General features: G+C 44.0%; 3 protein-coding genes across 3 annotated transcripts; 1 reads left to right on the top strand and 2 right to left on the bottom strand.

The window, feature by feature from the left end:
• Positions 1-334: 334 nt before the first annotated feature.
• LOC131267215 (transport and Golgi organization protein 1) lies at positions 335-6,432 on the bottom strand. Its single transcript, XM_058270024.1, has 8 exons — positions 6,285-6,432; positions 4,287-5,963; positions 2,829-4,033; positions 2,603-2,763; positions 2,430-2,531; positions 2,164-2,363; positions 1,439-2,092; positions 335-744 (listed from the first exon to the last, which is right to left on the bottom strand). The coding sequence occupies exons 1-8, from the start codon at positions 6,388-6,390 to the stop codon at positions 665-667; spliced, it is 4,185 nt and encodes a 1,394-aa protein (XP_058126007.1). The 5' UTR covers positions 6,391-6,432; the 3' UTR covers positions 335-664.
• A 755-nt stretch (positions 6,433-7,187) lies between these two features.
• LOC131266108 (UDP-glycosyltransferase UGT5-like) lies at positions 7,188-13,460 on the top strand. The gene is made up of 5 exons (XM_058268468.1): positions 7,188-7,322; positions 9,253-9,542; positions 10,376-11,171; positions 12,722-12,828; positions 12,887-13,460. The coding sequence occupies exons 2-5, from the start codon at positions 9,288-9,290 to the stop codon at positions 13,280-13,282; spliced, it is 1,554 nt and encodes a 517-aa protein (XP_058124451.1). The 5' UTR covers positions 7,188-7,322; positions 9,253-9,287; the 3' UTR covers positions 13,283-13,460.
• Positions 13,393-16,712, bottom strand: LOC131266107 (sterol carrier protein 2). The gene is made up of 4 exons (XM_058268467.1): positions 16,454-16,712; positions 14,800-15,314; positions 14,516-14,732; positions 13,393-14,430 (listed from the first exon to the last, which is right to left on the bottom strand). The coding sequence occupies exons 1-4, from the start codon at positions 16,496-16,498 to the stop codon at positions 13,573-13,575; spliced, it is 1,635 nt and encodes a 544-aa protein (XP_058124450.1). The 5' UTR covers positions 16,499-16,712; the 3' UTR covers positions 13,393-13,572.
• Between the last annotated feature and the right edge of the window lie 1,053 nt (positions 16,713-17,765).

Below are 17,765 nucleotides of genomic sequence, written 5' to 3'. Positions count from 1 at the left end.
TGATTTTCAATTGCAGTGGATTTGGTTGTGCTATCAACTGACATTGCTTCTGGCTGTTCCTTCTCCTGCTCAATGGTCACAGGCTTTCCTTGGACTGGCATTTCTGGTACGGAATCAAATAAAATCTTGTTCAAATGTTCTCGTTGGTATCTCACATGCAGATTCATACTCTTGTACTGCTTAGTGGCCAAAGCTGCTTTTTTATCAATATTACCTGTGTGGGACTTGTCGTTACACGTACTACCAGAAAGCCACACGTTTCGATACTAAGTCGATATTGCTAAATAATAACTAGATATGTTTACTTTGATCAACACCGATGGAATCCTCCCGGAGCCTACTGGAACACACTGAACTTTTTATTCCTTTCAGTCTTGTCATCTGTAATACCATCCGAAAGATGAAGAACTAGATAACCGCACTCGTAAATAAATAAGATTTGTAACATATATTTTCAGCATTCATTCCGTTCACGCTCATTTCACTAACGGGTTTGTTTGTTGAGCTGTGTGGTTTGCGTTCGTTAGAAGGACACGTTGTTTGCATAACGTCCGAAAGCACTCATATCATTGCACATGTTCGGACCAAGATGGAAGTTTTTGGGAAGGTCGACAGCGGGCAACATGTGAACACTATAGGTGTCCACGATCCTGTGTCTAATGTGCTAGCGGTTGACGTTTGATCTATATTTTCCTGAACTTTTGCGGGTCCCTAGAGAATCCTGCGAACCGGAGCTGAAACCTCCTGCAGTGAGTGTTTTGATTAAGGTGCGAAGATGTACGAAAATAAAATCCCAACAGTTAAACCAGATTATAGAGTAAACGACGCGGCGATACGATGGCAAATTCATTATGTTCGTACCGTGCGTTATTTCGTTGACGCAGAGAGATGTACGCCATGTAAACGAAGTATTCGGCAAATATGCAAAGAGAATGAAAGAATACAATACAAGAAATCAATAATCATGTTTCACAAATTCAATGACTGAGAAAATATCCTTTGACCAAGCCGATTGGGTATAAGCAATGTATGTTTAGTAGGGTAAAATAAGGGTTTGATTAAATTAATGTTTTATCGAAAGAAGCCATAGTAGTGTAGTTAGCTTTTTGAATGGAATGTAGCTGAATAAATCAAGAAACCAATATTATCGGGACTCACAATTGCCACTTCGTGATGCGACTATGGGACATGCTCGTTAGTATTTATGAGAAGTAATGCTACCACCGTTAAACACACGATGACACAACACATCAACAGTTATGGTTTTGGATGTTGCACTATAGCTGTCTTGTTCGAGTTAAATGCTCTTTCTTGCATAGACACATGATACAAACGGTTCCTAGCGATAGCTGGATGATGATATGGGTTGTATACCGACAAACGATCTTTTTCTACCACCCATCTAATTCGTCATCCGAGTAGCGGTTACTATTAATACCTGCAAATTTTTTGTTCCTTGGATCCTGCAACGGAGGCGACGTGCGCATGTCGGTCGGTGTAAATCCTCTCGGGTATCCTCCGTTTCCACTGGCTCGACCATCTCGATGATCACGCTCACGATCACGATCACCATCACGATCGCGATCTCGATCCCTATCCCGGTCACGCTCTCGGTCACGGTCTCGGTCACGTACACGATCCCGATCACGTTCTCGATCGTAATTTGAGTGCCGTGAATGATGGGGTGGAGAAGGTGGTGGGCTGAAATCGTTCTCCGTTTCGTACGTGGACATGACCGAGTAGTCGTATCGACTGTCGGGAGAGTAACGACCTCGGTCGGGGCTGTAGCGGTCCCGGGCATCAATGACACTATTGGGGGAGTACCGATTACCGGCCGGTGGTGGTGGTGACATTAGACGTCCCAACGGTGGTGGCCTCATTTCTCCGGGACCGTGAGGAGGTGGCATGAACGGTGACATGAATGGAGGTGGTGGACCGGGCAAAAACGGTGGCATAAAGGGTGGCGGTGGAAGCACACCCATTAACGGAGGAGGTGGAGGAGCGTTCGGAGACTCCACTCGAATGGGCGATGGAGCCGTCAGACCGAGATCGGGTTGTGTTATGGCTGCATTTTGTAAATGCATCATTCCATCTGCGAAAATGATTTCAGTATCAGTCGGTTCGTATAACAGTAAAATAAACTATCGTTTCCCTTGTGCTTACCACTTGAAGCCGAAACATCACCGAGTGCCGTAAGCTTGCGACGAAGGGCCGCAGATTCATTCCGCGCTTCCTCGAGGCGTCGCTCTGCTTGGCGGGCGGTGAGCCACGCGTCATGTGAACGTGTTTCGAGTGTTGTATACTGTGCTTTGTGTGCCGCAGTTTGGGCCTCAATTTCCGCTCGTAATTTGTCATTTTGCGATCTACACAAAAAACAGGAGTAGTATTATTATATCGATATCCCAAATAGGGTCAACAAAGTTTCATACTTTAGTTGTTGTATTTCATCCTGCATGTGGCGAATCTTTTCCACAGTCGTCGTCGTTTCCCCTTGCTGTTGCATCCACATCGCTTCCTTCACGCTTAATTCCCTACAATAATGGATATAAATGCGTAAGACGCAAGCCGGGTTTAGTGCTCATACATCGATTGGCAAACTTACTTTTGCAGTTGGGATTCCTTTTCCTTAAAATAGGTAGATAGCACCTCGAGTCTCGTTTCTGCTTCCAGTTTATCCTTTTCCGATTTACTAAAGTCGCGCTTCAAGACCGAAATTTCCTCATTTACCATTTTCATATGATCTTCTACAAGCTGGCGGGCAATCTGTTGGATCAGGAGGGAGTTTAGATAAAAAGGCATAAAATAGCATAGTCAAACAAGTAACATACAATTTCGCCCTGCAGTTTGTCTTGCAAGTTGGCCTTCTCCTTTGCCACTAATGCGATTTGCGCTTTAAGCTCAACCGAATCGATCAGACCTTTAGTTGTCTGACCACCAGGTCCCGCGGATTTGATCTCCTTCAGGCACTCCTCTAGGGCCTCGCACTTGGCTTCGGCAGCAGCGATCGCTCGTCGACCCTCGTCGGCTTTGGCTTGAGCCGCCTTCAACTCTCTACTCAGTCGATCGATTTCCAGCGTCGATTCCTTTCGCAAACCCTCAACCTTCTCGTGCTGCTCGGATTGTAATCGCACCACTTCCGCTTCCAGCGCTGTTCGCCGCTCCGAAAGTTCGGTCCGTGCCCGTTCCAGTTCGCTTAAGCGCTCGTTGAACTTGCTCGTCTGACTCGTGATGGTTATCTGTAGATCGCTATTTTCACGACTTTTTTCCGCCAGCGACGCGTTCATCGTGAGAATTGTTTGCTGCTGCTCGTTGAGTTGACGCTGAAGTTCTTCAACGCTGAGAGCAATCGAATCACTGCCATTTTGGTTCAACAGCTCCGCTACCATTTTGTTTAACTCCAGCCCAGCTTCAGCGGCGTTCTCGAGCTCTTTTTCCAACCCCGCTATTTGATCCTGCAGCTCCAGCTTCACCTCCTCGGCTGCTTCCAGCTCCGCCTTCAGGGCTATTACCATATCGTTCGAACCGAATGAATTGTTCTCGATGCTCGTCAGCTTATGCTTGGTATCCTGCAGTTCGTTCTTGAGCAATCCATTTTCTTTGTACGACGTCATCAGGTCACGCTCGACCATATTCAGCTTATAAATCAGAGGTTTTTCGCGTCGATTCTTATTGATCAGATAGTGTCCCAGCGAAAAGACCAACAATGTAAAGGACGTTATTGCCAGCATCAGAATAAGATCGCTCAATTTAATGGCCTCGCGAACGAATGCATCTACGTATTCCCCGATCGGAGGATTCTCCGCTGTCAGATAATCGGCTCCAGCCGATTCCTGCGAAACATCCTTTGGTTGCTCGATTTCGCCTCCGTTTCTCCATCCTGTGCTCTCACTCATTGGTGGTGGAAGTTGGCTTGCAAGAGAATGATGAGAAATATCTACACCGTTCGTTTGCTGGGTCGTTGGCAGTACGTTTGAAGCAGATGCAGGCGGGCAATCGGAAACCAGACTGTTACAGTATCCGTTTTCGGTCCCATCTAGAAATGGACAAGTAATGTGTTAAATTTGTGCTTACATAAAAAAACATTCCCGATGACTTTTTCATTCCTAGCAATAAGCTATGAAAATTTGGCATGAAAATGACAAATCTAAAAATATACACAGTCCGGGCAACACTAATACGCATAAGACTGTTTTGCATGTTGCGGTCATGTTAATGTAGCAACTAAGAGTGCAAGGAAAATAAAAAAAAAGTTCTCTGACCGATGAGATTCTTGTGATTATCCTTACCTAGGCCAACGTTGTCAGTATGGGCCTGAACTATCGTTTCTTGAGGTGGACTGTGTGTATGTGCTGCCTCCTTGGTTGGTTCAGGAGACGGCTCGTTGTGATGGGGTTCTGTAGTGTGTGCTATGTTTTCTGATTCTCTCGAATCGTCTTGTTTTGAAAAATGTAAATGCGTATCCCCAACCGTTTGTATGTCTTCCTGCACTCTTTCTTCAGCTGGCAATGCTTTTGGTTCGTCATGACCGTGATGATTATGAAGATGAGGATGATGAGCATGATTATGATGATGATTATGGTGGTGATGGTGGTGATGGCTGTGTGCAAGCAAATTACCCAACCCACCAGCTAGTATGCGATTGGGATGTGTCGGTTGATCATCCGACTTCAAAGGGGTCGCATTAGTTTGATCAACTACTGCAGTAGGTTCGGATACAGAAACCGCTGCTGGCACTTCTTGAAATAGGTGTGATGATGAGTCGAAGGGAACTTCCGTTTCAGTTTCCTGGACTGGTTCCGAAGTGTTTTCAACTATTAGCGAAGATTCAGTTGTGATTGGTTCCGATGCATCTGTGGCATATTGGGGTTGATCAGTAGAGAGATTTGCGGGATCTGTAACCACTGTGGAAGTGCTGGTGGTTGTGATTTCGTTTGTTTCTACCAAATTATCTTCGGTTCCCGCATCATTCGTTGAGTTTACAGCATCATAGCTGTCATTAGTTTGAATAAAAGGATTTTCTTCCACTATTTGTTCGTGATCAGAAACATTGCTGGTATTCCATTCCGTACTCGTATCAGTGTTCTCGAGAATATCAAAAATACCACTGTTGCGGATATCAGCGGGTTCTTGTTGCTGACCATCATTTGTATTGAACGTTTCCATTTTCTTTTCAGGTTCGGTATTTTTTGTATTCATTGTTATTTTTTCGCCAGCCGACACATTGTCAGGTGAGTCTGTTGCTTCATCTTGAACCGGAGGCTCTGGAGAACCAGTGTCTTCAGTCTGTTTATCGTTGTTTTCATCTAAAACGTTATCAGTACCTTTATCTTCCACGTCTACAGGTTCACTTGATGATTGATTTTGATGGTTATTGGTTTTGCTTTCCGGATTCTCTTCTCCATGATCATCAATTTCTTCGTTTTCTTCCTCTTCGTCGTCCTCTTCGTCAGCTTCATCTTCGTCCTCATCGTCCTCGCCATCTTCTTCGGAAGCTTCTTTAGTTTGGGTGTTCGAATCCAACGGTACGGTATCTGTAGCCTGACCGGTTGGGATAACTTCCAAGGTTGGCGTTGGTTGAACAATAGTCGGAGCTTCTGTGGCCGTGACAGATAGTGGTGTTAAGTTTTCCGAAGCAACATTGTTTGCAAGGACTGTTCCTTCCACAACTGTTTGGTCAACTGGAACCGTATCCACTACTACCGTTGGTTTGATATCATTTGCTTTCTCTTTTGGAGCATCTTCGGGCAACTTTAGGAGGTCAATGGATTTGATTAAGATACTACTTTCATGAATGAAGTGCTTAGCTGCGAGACCTTCCTGGCCGTTGGCCTTTCGTACCCAATACATTCTTTCTTTTCCGATGTTTCTCGCTAAAATTTCTACGGTTTCCGCTTGAACCAGGTTCACTTTCTGGCCACCGCCACCTTTGTAGTTCAAGGCAACCCTGCCCATCGCTATAACACCTGTGAAAGAGATTCAAATAGGGTTTTTAGTTTAGTTTCGCAATAAAAACCTCATCAGAATCTTGCAAGACATTTCTACTAGACATTAAGGCATGTTAATAATTATTTGCTGTAATTTGTATGGTATACATTCTTAACATATGTTACTTTTGAAAGTAATTTTAGTGATCTACAAAGCATAAAGTTCTCTCGGATTCAGTGCAACCATTAAAATGAAATATCGTGCAAGAAATGTCGCCAAAGGTACGATATAGCGGACTGTGCGGGCAACCTTTGGAACCACCGTGAATGTAGCCTTTACCCTCAACTTTAGGGACATACTTTTGCATTCTGGATCTCCACAATCTTTGCTGGAAGCTCCAAGAACAAGGAACACTAAAACTAAACACGAAATATGTACAAAACAAGAAACCGACGATCCTTTCATGATTTTCCTCGGTACTTCCAAAGCCACATCACTTCTGAACTGTTTCTTTTTTCCTCCTTTTGTAGCCGCTGCTGTCATCTGGTCTGGGTTTTGACAGTTATTACGTGGAGCGTACAGCAACGATGCAAAGGGATCGGCAAATGCAAGCAGGTTGTCTGCGCTAAGTACAATTTTGGGAAAGTAATCCATCGATTGAAACGTGCTCAATCGCTCATAATGTTTTTTTTTATTTATACAAAACCTATATTTTGTTTTTTCCTATCATGTTTATAGGTTGACTATAAAACTTATTTTTGTAAGAATCAAATATCGACTGGCAACCCTGAAATTTGCCTCATGCTGTTTCATCTACGCCGATTTGTAGACGGAATTTATTGATAATTTAAAAAACATGATGTATGAATTCAAAAACTCGAATGTAGAATGTTAGAAAAATGCTGATTTCAACTCTATTGCAGTACTTAACCATGCATAATTCCAGTCCACGTATTTTATCGTTGCAGTCAAAGTACTATGCCGAGTCCACACGCACGTAAATATTCAAGATGTAAATATAATTCCCAAAATTTGGGAGATTTTGTTTTAAGTTAATGGACCTTTTTATGTATACTGTGGCTTCGGCTACAGTCCTTCTATTCATCTAAGCATCCGTTGCGCATGGGATCATTATGTGATCCTACAGCATAGCCGTGCTAAGTATGGACCTTTCGCTGTTGTGCAGCTGATCGAATCAATGCGCGGTGGGCGAGCGACCGTTGGTCAGGAGACGAAGAAACCGCGAATCAGTTTCACAGAAGGTGCCGTTCGCAGCGGTCGTGTCGTGGTGTGGTCGCATTTTCAAGCGCTGACTTCGTCTTCGGAATATCATTTCCGTTTTTTCTTGTGAGACTCTCCATACTTCCAATGATCCACAGTGTCGCCAAACAGTGAATGTAAGTTTGTATTCCGCCGCAAAGTGATGTCAATGAAGACAAATTGGCCGTTTTCTTATCACATGCAACGGGTGGTGGTCGATATAATCGTGTTCAGATTGTGTTACAGCTGTGTTTCTGGCACTAGCAAAATCACTACATATTTCGTGGCTTAGATTATGTAAACCAGCATAACAATGGCTTCTTTAGGCAGTGTTGTTGTTAATTTATTTTTTTCACGAGTTGTTATTTTTGGCATCGGATAGAGGATCCGACATAAAAATAGTATTTGATTTACGAACGACAATACGATAGACAAGAGTACCTTCAAAAGACAAATGAGTTTCATTGAGTCATGTTTTAAAACTGCTTTATCACACTCGAGGGTATCAATATCATTTTGTCAATATGGGACGTGATATGGAGTGAACCATTTTTCGTTTGATTGTAAAATAAATCGATGGGCGACTCGTAGATAAAATAGAAAATACAACTGGACAGAAAACCCTTTGCGATGAATGAAGTTATGCTGCTTCATTAGGGAATGGTGCACCTTTTTCCTGTTCGCTTGCGTTTGCGCAAGTTCTTTGGACCCTGAAGCCGCGTGCGTTGTTTACATCGTTTTGCAAGACAAGTGCTTCTGCCTCGGAACAGCTGTGCGGTGTATTATGACACTAACGTTACATAGAGTGCATTTTGGCACGAACAATAAGCATTGCAATTGTGAGGAAAGTAGGCCGATGTAACTGCAATATCCAAGAAGCTGTCGCTTTTGGAGTGTCTTAACTTGAAGAAATGATATGGTCAAATTGAACCATTTAACGCCATAGAACATCCCATTATGTACCCCCAAAAGGAAAGAACTGGCTGCTAAAAGGTCAAATAGTCCTTCAAGCGATTAAGAGAGGCTCAGCGGCAGTTAACGCGCGGTGGGAACTAAATTGCGTGAATCGTGATCCAATACTGATCGACACACGTTGCTAATGCCTCGGCTGCACGATCACGGTCAAGCTCCAGCAGCATGCTGCCTGCGTCGTGTATGCATCGCCGCCGGTGCACAAGTGTTCCTTTTCCGTCTCATGCTTATTAGACAATCGTTGGTTCCGTGCACTTTCAAATTAGACGATCGATTGAGTCGGAAGTAGTAATTAGATTGAGCAGTGGAAGTTGGCGCATGTTTAGAGATACTTGGATAGATTCGTCATAAACCATTGATGATGTTATTTTATGATGTTATGATCAGTTGGTACATTTTCTAGTAAATGGAATTTGAATACTTTAGGTGAAATGATTTGTGTTTTTTTAGAGTAGGAAAACAAATAAATGTAAAATGTTGATCAACTTGAAAAAAAAAGTTTGAATAACACCTTTTGAACACGACCATGATCTTACCTAATATTTTTTGAATTCACCCCTTTTGCTTGGGAGAATTAAATTGAAGTGAAAAAGAAGAACAAAGCCGACATGAACTATTAATCTTATTCAATTAAATAACAACTTCAAACCTGATCTTTCCCAACGCATTCTAAATTTTGTCTGCCACGGCAGGCATACATTTTGGCCAATCCTTTTCTAGCTGTCTTTAGATGTCATGAGTCGTTTTAATCTTTTGTTAAACCGGTTACGCAGAAAACGAACAAATACCAACGGTCTTATCGCTCTATCTGCCTTTTCGATCATCCGACTTCCTAAGGCTTATTTAAATTTTAAATTATACCCGCTCGGCAGAATTTTGGGAGGCACAAAGGATGGAAGAAAAAATTAACCGATGACTTATCAACGAATTAACGAGAAGGTTCTTTTGTGGAAAGATTGTCCTGTCTGCCAATCCAGAAGGAGAGAAAAGCGGCGGTAGAGGGTAGTTATACGACTGATTAATCTTTAACTGAGCATCGTTAATCTCTTTTCGGTTTCATTGCGTTATAATATTCTTTCTTTCTTTAATTTGCAGTTCATAGCTCGCTAGTCCAGAACCCACGGAACAAAATGGCCATGCTACAAACGGTGATCCTGGTGGCAATCGCCGTGTCACCGTTGACCCAGGCGTACAAAGTGCTCGGATTGTTTCCGCATCCCGGTCAGAGTCATTTTCACTTTTTCCAACCCATACTGAAGGGCTTGGCTGAAGCCGGTCACGAAGTCTCGGTCATTAGCCATTTTCCAGAGAAAAATCCACCGCCGAACTACTTGGACATCCCTCTCGAAGGTATGATGTCACTGTCGGATTCGGTCAGCTTTGAGGTAGGTCACGTGTAAAAAATAATAGTATGGTAAAGGTACACGAGCATTACCACGATGGCGCAGCGCATTTGTCGGAGGGAGAAAAAAATACTACTTGTTGTGGGGAACGTCCATCAATCTTTGGACAGGATTAGAAAACAACTTTGGTGAAATCGTGCACGTTGTTGCCAATCGCTTTGTGCCTTCTGCGAATGGGCAAAGTTTGGTAAAAGTTGTTTGGTTAGACCAGAACCTACGCTTGGTGCTTGTAGAACCAACGTGATGTGTTGAGCTTTTCCAGCAAAATATTGGCACTCCATTTCAACACTTTTAACAAACATAGATAAGTACTCGTCATCTTATATTTCTTATCTTTCTCCTGTGGTATAACTAATGTTGTGCATCGCCATATCTTAAACAACTAAATAAATATTCTATTTGGTTATAGATAAGCTCTTGACTCACTATCAAATATTGTGGACTTATCAACCGGCAAAGTGCATTCTGTAAACCTTCAGATGACTGCCCCGAAAATCGGCATACACATTTTTTATACTGCCTGCCTTGGTGTGATTTTGCCATTGCCGATGTTTCCGTTTCTTTCTCTTCTACATCAAGTTCGATTATAACGGATATGAAGCCATGAACGGTATGGAATTTTATGTGTAACATCACTTCCTTGCAGCGCGAAAGGAAATGTTGAAGAATCGTTTTAGTGTTGCAACTATAACCTTGGAATTGAGTTTTCGTTATTTCTTCTTCTGTTGAGGGGATGGCAACCAGATTTTCTTCAGACAGGCCTACTTGCTAAATAATTTCATTCCGACTGAACTACTTCCTCTCTGTTTGCGCAGCTGTTTGAATATCGGCCCGGATTCGGACACTTTATGGAGTTCTTCATGCTGTACAACTGGGGAAAGGAAGCGTGCGCCAATGCCCTCAACTCGAGCGCCATCCAGACGGTGCTAGACTCCAAGGTTCAGTACGATCTGATTCTGGTGGAGCAGTTCAACAGTGACTGCATGCTCGGCATTGCCCATCAGCTGAAGGCGCCCTTTATCGGCCTGAGCAGTTGCCCACTGATGCCCTGGCATTACGAGCGCGTTGGGAATCCGACGCTGCCAGCTTACGTCCCGGCACTGTTCATGGGCTACACCGAGCGGATGGACTTCTCGCAACGGCTAGCCAACTGGATCACGGTGCAGTCCTTCAAGGCACTGTACAGTTGGTTCAACGATGCCGCGGCCAACAAACTGCTGCGCGCGCGGTTCGGGGAGGGCGCAATACCGGACGTGCGGGAATTACAACAGCGCACCGCCATGATGTTCGTCAACCAGCACTATTCGCTGAGCGGCGCCAAGCCCCTCAGTCCGGCCGTGCTCGAGGTCGGTGGCGTTCACATTCAGAACTTCCAGTCGCTGGACGGGGAGCTCCAGCAGCTCCTCGACTCGGCCGATCACGGCGTGATCTACATCAGCTGGGGTTCCATGATCCGTGCGGAGACACTGCCGGCCGAAAAGCGTGATGCCATCCTGAAGGCACTGGGACGACTCAAGCAACGTGTCATCTGGAAGTGGGAAAACGAAACACTCCCCAATCAGCCAGCAAACGTGTACATTCGGAAATGGCTCCCTCAGCGAGAGATTCTGTGTAAGTATTATTTCTACATTATTTTATTTTAATTTTAACTCTTAACTGCTTAACTTCATGTGTTTTATAATTTTAAAACACATGAAGCAAAGACAAACGGTCACGCTGATGATTTAGCGGCTTTACGCAAACGATGACGCAGCAACCAAGCGGAAACATTTTCCATAGCTGCCCGCGTATCGTGACTAGTGGTCAGAAAACAAACAAACTGTTTCTCAGCATCAGGTGGAACCAGTCGTTCAAGTAATTAGTTGGTCGTTATATAGACAGGGGATCACGGGTTTTCCTTTTTTTTGTATTTTACCGTACCGTTTTGAACCTTTTAGTTTAGCGGGAGAGATATGCGGCGGGGTAAAAGGTTGGTTTTGTGTTAACTTTGTGGCGAACTTTTGGCCTTGAATTTGTATTTTTCGATCTCGCGCGCGCGCGCTTGTTCGCTCCTTGCGGGAATGATGGAATGAATGTCAGTTTAAACGAAACGAGAACGAAAAAGATAAGAAAGAACAAAACTAAAAAAATATAATGCCACGCGACTGGCGCATGGCAAATTAAGCCACTCAACAGTGCGCCCCCTCCACATGCGTAACTAGCAGCAATAATCGATTCTAGCATCATTTTTTGTTAATTACTTTTTTCTTTTAAGCTTCCTTCCTGATTTCCATAAGCTTGCTTAGTTTACTTTATTTCTCATCTCAGGTGCTTTATTTGCTCGAACTGTTAACGGAACCTTTGAAATGTTTTTGCCATTTCCGGTGGGCAGGGGTTTTCATTTGGCGGTAAATCGATCGCGTGTGATATCGTAAAACATTGAAAGCGCTACCGCGTAAAAAGCGAACGACATTTATAACTACCGACCATTGTACAGCGAGGCCTTACGGTTTTTGCAATATCTTTTGCTGGCCACTTTTTTACAGCTCCTGCAGACAACCATCAATCATTTGACAACGAGTGGATCGAATGGTGTGTGAAATTGGCAGTAATCTTATTTTTCAGTTTCTCTTTGGGTGCCTCAGTATTTCCTCCAGGTTGGCCTCGGCTTGAAAGTGATACATTAAATAGGTTGAACCTTGTTGGCCTTCCTGATCAGTACCGAGACAGGGCTAACCAGAGTGGTATTTGGGACGGGTTCTGATCATATTTGATTAGTTTCTTCCATGTCAAGCGTATATTTTTGATAGGACAAAGTTGGTTGTTTTTTTTTTTACAGGAAGTGTGTAATTCATGTAAGAAATCTGATACCTAGAGCATATCGAATGTGTTTCTGATCTCGATCATAAAACGGGTTACACAAACATCGTTTCGTCTCGTCATCACTTTGCATACTAATCAATCAAGGTCGAATCTCACTCACGAAAAAAAACAGTCATTGCTTGACTTTAATAACAAATGGATTTGGTAGGGATTAAGACATTTAAGTACGCCAGTCATGATCTGGAAACAGTTAGCATATGGTTTGGGAGTTCGATTGTAGAGTGAATTGTTGAAAAAATAATTTAAAAAATATTGCAGACATCCACATCCGATTCCGTTTTTGTATCGTTCCATTTCAGGTCATCCCAAGGTTCGCGTATTCATGAGCCACGGTGGACTGCTCGGATCGTCTGAAGCTGCATACTGTGGTGTACCGGTTGTAGCAACGCCGATGTACGGCGATCAGGTATGTGGATGCAACACACTTCCGATGGATCCGAAATAATTGGTTTCCTTTCCTGCAGTACAACAACGCCGCTGCACTGACAAACCGTGGAATGGGCGTAGTGTTGCACTACGAAGATATCACCACCGACACGGTGCAGGAAGCACTGCGTAAAGCGCTGGAACCGGTGGCGATGGAAAGCGCCAAGCGCGTTTCGTTTTCCTATCGCAACCGACCGATCAGTGCACTCGAATCTGCCGTCTGGTGGTGTGAGCATGTGGCTGCCACCGGTGGCCTGCCGCTGGCGCAATCTTACTCGAGCGAGCTGCCGTGGTATTCGTACCATCAGTTCGATGTGTACATCGTAACGTTCAGCTTCTTGGTGCTCTACCATGCCTGCTGGATCTGGCTGTTCAAACGCGTATGCTGCCGGGGAGTGTCGGGATTTAAAGACGAAAAGGTGAAAACCAACTAAGTAGCCCGTGGAGTAGGCTTTAAGGTTACTAGCCATCAACATCATCTCCATCATCACTATCATCACTTACTTTACTACTAAAAAAAGCAAGGATCACAAATTGTTGACAAATTGTTGTTTTACAATCACCAAGATTATTTGTTTTTATTACGAAAAAATAAACATTACGCTGTGCCCGGACAAAATAAAAAACAGGAAAAGTAAAATATTGCGCTTGCCAGTCGTTTATAACATCGATTACTAACTACCCGAAGTGTGGTACCCTGATTCCCGTACTATTGTTTAATTTCTTACAACTTTGCTCGCAGTTCTTCAATTCGCGAATTTGCACGCTTCTGCAAGTCCATCAGCTTCATCGCTAGACCCATGTTGCCCTGTACTTTCACTTTGCCTTGGAAGAAAGCCTTCTGTGGGTTCAGCTTGCCTGAAATCAGGTCAACGACGTCGACGTCGTTCATGATGAATGTGACGTCCGGTTTGTCGGTACCACGATAGCGTACTGATCCTTTGCCGACTTTCGCGTTGATTACCCAGTATCCCTCGGCACCGTCCGGTCCGTTGGTGACTTTGAAGCCGTAAATACCGCGCACGCCCTCGATCAAGTTGTCCTTATCGTCCTGCATCGCTTCTTCCAGCACCTTCATGTACGGAGTAACCAGGAAACCGTCGGGCGTGTCCTTCAGCTTGCCGGCTGCCGTTAGGCTGGGGTTGATTGGCCGCTTGGCATAGGGGAAACCGAGCCGATACAGGCCAACTACTACGGCGCCACCGAGCCCGATGTTGTGTTGCAAGGCCAGCTTAGCGTTCTTCACCTGGCGCTTGTCCGCTTCGCCGCGCAGTTGCCAGCAGAGCTCCGAGCACTGCGCCAATCCCGTGGCACCCAGGGGATGTCCCTTGGAGATTAATCCTCCACTGGGATTCACGACTACGCGTCCTCCATACGTGTTGTCGCCACGGTCGATGAACTCGCCGGCCTTGCCAGGTTCGCACAGACCGAGCGCTTCATACGTGATCAGTTCATTAGCGGAGAAGCAATCGTGCAGTTCAACCACATCGACGTCTTTAGGTTTGAAGTTCGTCTTGCCGAACACCTTTTGTACCGCGTTGCGCGTCATGTCGTAACCGACGATTTTCATCGCGCTGCCCTCCTACAACAAAACGAAGAAAGACAAAAGTTCAATACCATTGGACTACTGATCAATCGTATTCCTTGTTAGTTTCGTTCACACTTACGCTAAACGAGCTGGGAACATCGGTCGACATTTCCATGGCAACAATTTCCACAGCCTGCCCTTCTAGACCGTGTCGCTTCACGAAGCTTTCCGAGGCCAGAATGCAGCAAGCGCTTCCATCGCTAGTTGGGCAGCACTGCAATTTGGTCAGGATTTCGTGTACCACTGGCGACTTTTGAATCTGTTCGAGGCTGTACTCGTCCTGGAACTGGGAATACCTAAAACGTGCAGAACAGGGTGTTAACTATTACCATCGCGACCCGACACGTGCCTCCAAACACTTACGGGTTGTTGGTGGAATGTTTGTGATTTTTGTAAGCAATCTTGGCAAAGTGTTCCGGCTTCGTGCCGTACTTTTTCATATGCTCCAGGCCGGCATTGCCAAACAGCTGGGCAGAGATGGGAGCGCCGGTAATTTCATGGTTCTCAGCCATGGCCGTAACAAGCAACTCGACCGGGTTCGTACGGTCCAGATATTTCGACGTCAGGGAACCTCGTTCCATCTTCTCGAAACCGAGTGCCAGCACACAATCGTTGTTGCCGGTTTCGATCAGCTGCTTCGCGAGAAATAGCGCCGTCGAACCGGTCGAGCAGTTGTTATTGACATTGTAAACCGGAATTCCGGTAAAGCCGATTTCGTACAATGCACGCTGCCCACAGGTTGAGTCGCCGTACACGTAGCCGACCGTCGCCTGCTGCACGTCGCTGTACTGAATGCGAGCATCTTTCAGGGCTTTGGTGACCGCTTCCTTGGCCATCTGGGGATAGTCAAAGTCCTCCCGGCGACCCGGTTTTTCGAACTAGAAAAGCATCGTAAGGATTTGTTATTGATGTTCCCCATGTCTGACATACAAAGAACGATTGCTCGGCGCTGAAAATGAGAGTTTACATGCTACTACATAAATGTGCTGTGTCATTTGAATTATCTGTACGTACGTGTGATAAGCCTTGGGGTTCTTTTATAAACGTCGGATCGTAAACATTGCAATGGAGCCAACGAATGCTTCGTTTCAGATAAGATAACAGTTTACATTGCTCGCCGTAAGCGAATAACAAATTTAAAACTTCTTTTATAAGCCTAGCTTTAAGATATTACTGGTCGATACAAACGCTTCATATTTCGCACACATATTTTTGAAATCTTTCAATATAAACTTCCGAATAGACATTCAGAGGAAATGAGTTTTGGGGATCATAAAGTCATGCGAACAATATCACAATATCGCTTTCGATGACTTGAAATTTCTTTATCAGTTAACATTCTTGTCAAGCCAAAGTACTAAGTCCACGGGGGTGCAAAAACAAATTTGGAAGATAAAGACTTCACCCTCTTGGTGGTCCACATCTTCGTCGAATGCTTTCTGCTGTTGTACGTGCAACCCCGTCGTATGCATCGGAACAAAGCATAATTCATGTTGTCTGCAGCGTCTGTATGGCTTGCCAAATACTGCTTCATTGCATAATAATTGACTCCGAACGCTGTTGCGTGCCTCGTCGGGTAGTCGCATGGTAGAAAAAAGGGAATTGAATAAAAGCCTGTTGAAGATGAAACCTGTTCGACGAACGAAGGGGTGTCCACTCCATAGGTCAGTCGCTTTAAGACCGGCCTTCCAGTTCACATCACTGTTGAGTATTGAGTGAGGACGAGCCTAGTGAATTGTGTCACATAATTTAGCTATATTTTACATTCATTTTTTAGTAGTTTCTAGTTTTGGAGCTTTCGAGCAAGTGGCAGGTTTGTTTATAGATATAAAAAATATCTAGTTCCAGTTTCGCCCTCATATGTTTGATAGTTTCAAATCGGATGTTCAAAATTAGCATATTCTTTTGAATACGGTGCAATTAGTAGGATAATGAGGGTGTACATGATGTGAGCCCCCCGACTGGGGGGCAAGTTTTAATTTCGTTGTGGAAGTGGACTATGCCCCGAACTACTCACCTTCGTCATGCCAACACCGACAACGTACACTTTTGGAACACCCATGTTTTCACGAACGAGGGAAATTTGTTCACTACTTTTAACTCGATCAACGAAAGCGAACGTACTGGGACAGCAGCTAAAACGTTTACCCTAAACTGTAGCCCTTGTAACACAGGAAACCTCTGTTCCCAGCTGCGTAATCCAGCGCACAGACGAAAGTGTACTGAAGGGAATAAATTCACTATCTCCGCCAGTGGCGAATCTTGTTCAGCGTACGATCGTGCACGGAGTATTTGTGTTGCAACAACGAACTGTTGTTGTGATTTGGTGTCGGCAGAGAATCAGGATTCGGAAGATTCGAAGACTCAATCCCTAGACGGATTCCAAAGATTCGAATCAGATTTGATTTCTTCGCGACTTGATTTGATCCGAAACTATTTGAATTTGTTGTGAGGCGAATTAGGCGAGTCAGTTCAGAGTTATTTGAGTCAAATCGAACGCAGAGTAGAATGGATTGGATATACATTGAGTTTTTTTGCGAAGAACATCGTATTCCCCATCATTATTGCAAATAAAAACATTCAAAATTTGACGGTTTGGCATTGGCAATCGCATCAGAATAACCAAGGTCCTTAGACTAAGGTCTATTCATTGGCGATTTAGGGTATCGGTATAAAAAGTAAATTAATGAAGCCAATTTTAACAGTTAGTGAGTTGTAATGCAACTTCTGTTCAAGTGTTTAACATTTACCAAAGAATTGCTAAATCAGTAGTATAGTTAATTAAATCAAACTCACATTTCAGACGATTCTTACCAAGCTATATATACTCTAGTGTTTGTCCCGGTTCGGTTATGGAGAACCGATTCGATAACCGCAGGGAAGTTGAAAACGAAACGACGGTTACTTTTCTATTAGCAGATTTTATTTGCAAATACTTGTTACTTCTATTTTCCCTACACATAGCGCTATACAGTTGTGGTTTTGTTGTGACTGCTTTTTGCTGCTTATCAAATATTGTATTACACACATTTTATCCGTTTCTTTTCGCATGCAGAGCATTTGTCTACTGAATGCACTTGAATGCATGGGTGTATTGCTAAGTTTGCCCCGATAGTATGATGCTTTATCACAATTGCCTTCTGAAGTATTAACTGTGATAAAAAATGCCTTCATTGTGGAGAACAATTGGTAATATTGTTGGTACCTGTTGAATGTACATGGAACCGTGTATAATATTCTCCATTTTCAAGTGCTTCATTCCGTCTGCACCCGATGGTTTTCTATAATACATATTGTGTTAGTTGTTTTGATTTGATTTCAAGGTTTTG

This window comes from Anopheles coustani, chromosome 2, assembly GCF_943734705.1.
Source record: "Anopheles coustani chromosome 2, idAnoCousDA_361_x.2, whole genome shotgun sequence".
NCBI classification, from domain to species: Eukaryota; Metazoa; Arthropoda; class Insecta; order Diptera; family Culicidae; genus Anopheles; species Anopheles coustani.
The sequence above is the reverse complement of the archived record's forward strand: the minus strand, read 5'-3'. Positions and strand labels throughout refer to the sequence as shown.

Coding starts and splice junctions, on each gene's coding strand:
- LOC131267215 (XM_058270024.1), bottom strand. CDS start 6,390: ATGAAAGGATCGTCGGTTTCTTGTTTTGTACATATTTCGTGTTTAGTT. Junction 2,532..2,602: donor AAGGAATCCCAACTGCAAAA/GTAAGTTTGCCA, acceptor CCATTATTGTAG/GGAATTAAGCGTGAAGGAAG. Junction 2,364..2,429: donor GATGAAATACAACAACTAAA/GTATGAAACTTT, acceptor TTTTTTGTGTAG/ATCGCAAAATGACAAATTAC.
- LOC131266107 (XM_058268467.1), bottom strand. CDS start 16,498: ATGGGTGTTCCAAAAGTGTACGTTGTCGGTGTTGGCATGACGAAG. Junction 15,315..16,453: donor TCGGTGTTGGCATGACGAAG/GTGAGTAGTTCG, acceptor ATGCTTTTCTAG/TTCGAAAAACCGGGTCGCCG. Junction 14,431..14,515: donor ATGTTCCCAGCTCGTTTAGC/GTAAGTGTGAAC, acceptor GTTTTGTTGTAG/GAGGGCAGCGCGATGAAAAT.
- LOC131266108 (XM_058268468.1), top strand. CDS start 9,288: ATGGCCATGCTACAAACGGTGATCCTGGTGGCAATCGCCGTGTCACCG. Junction 9,543..10,375: donor CGGATTCGGTCAGCTTTGAG/GTAGGTCACGTG, acceptor CTGTTTGCGCAG/CTGTTTGAATATCGGCCCGG. Junction 12,829..12,886: donor CGCCGATGTACGGCGATCAG/GTATGTGGATGC, acceptor CCTTTCCTGCAG/TACAACAACGCCGCTGCACT.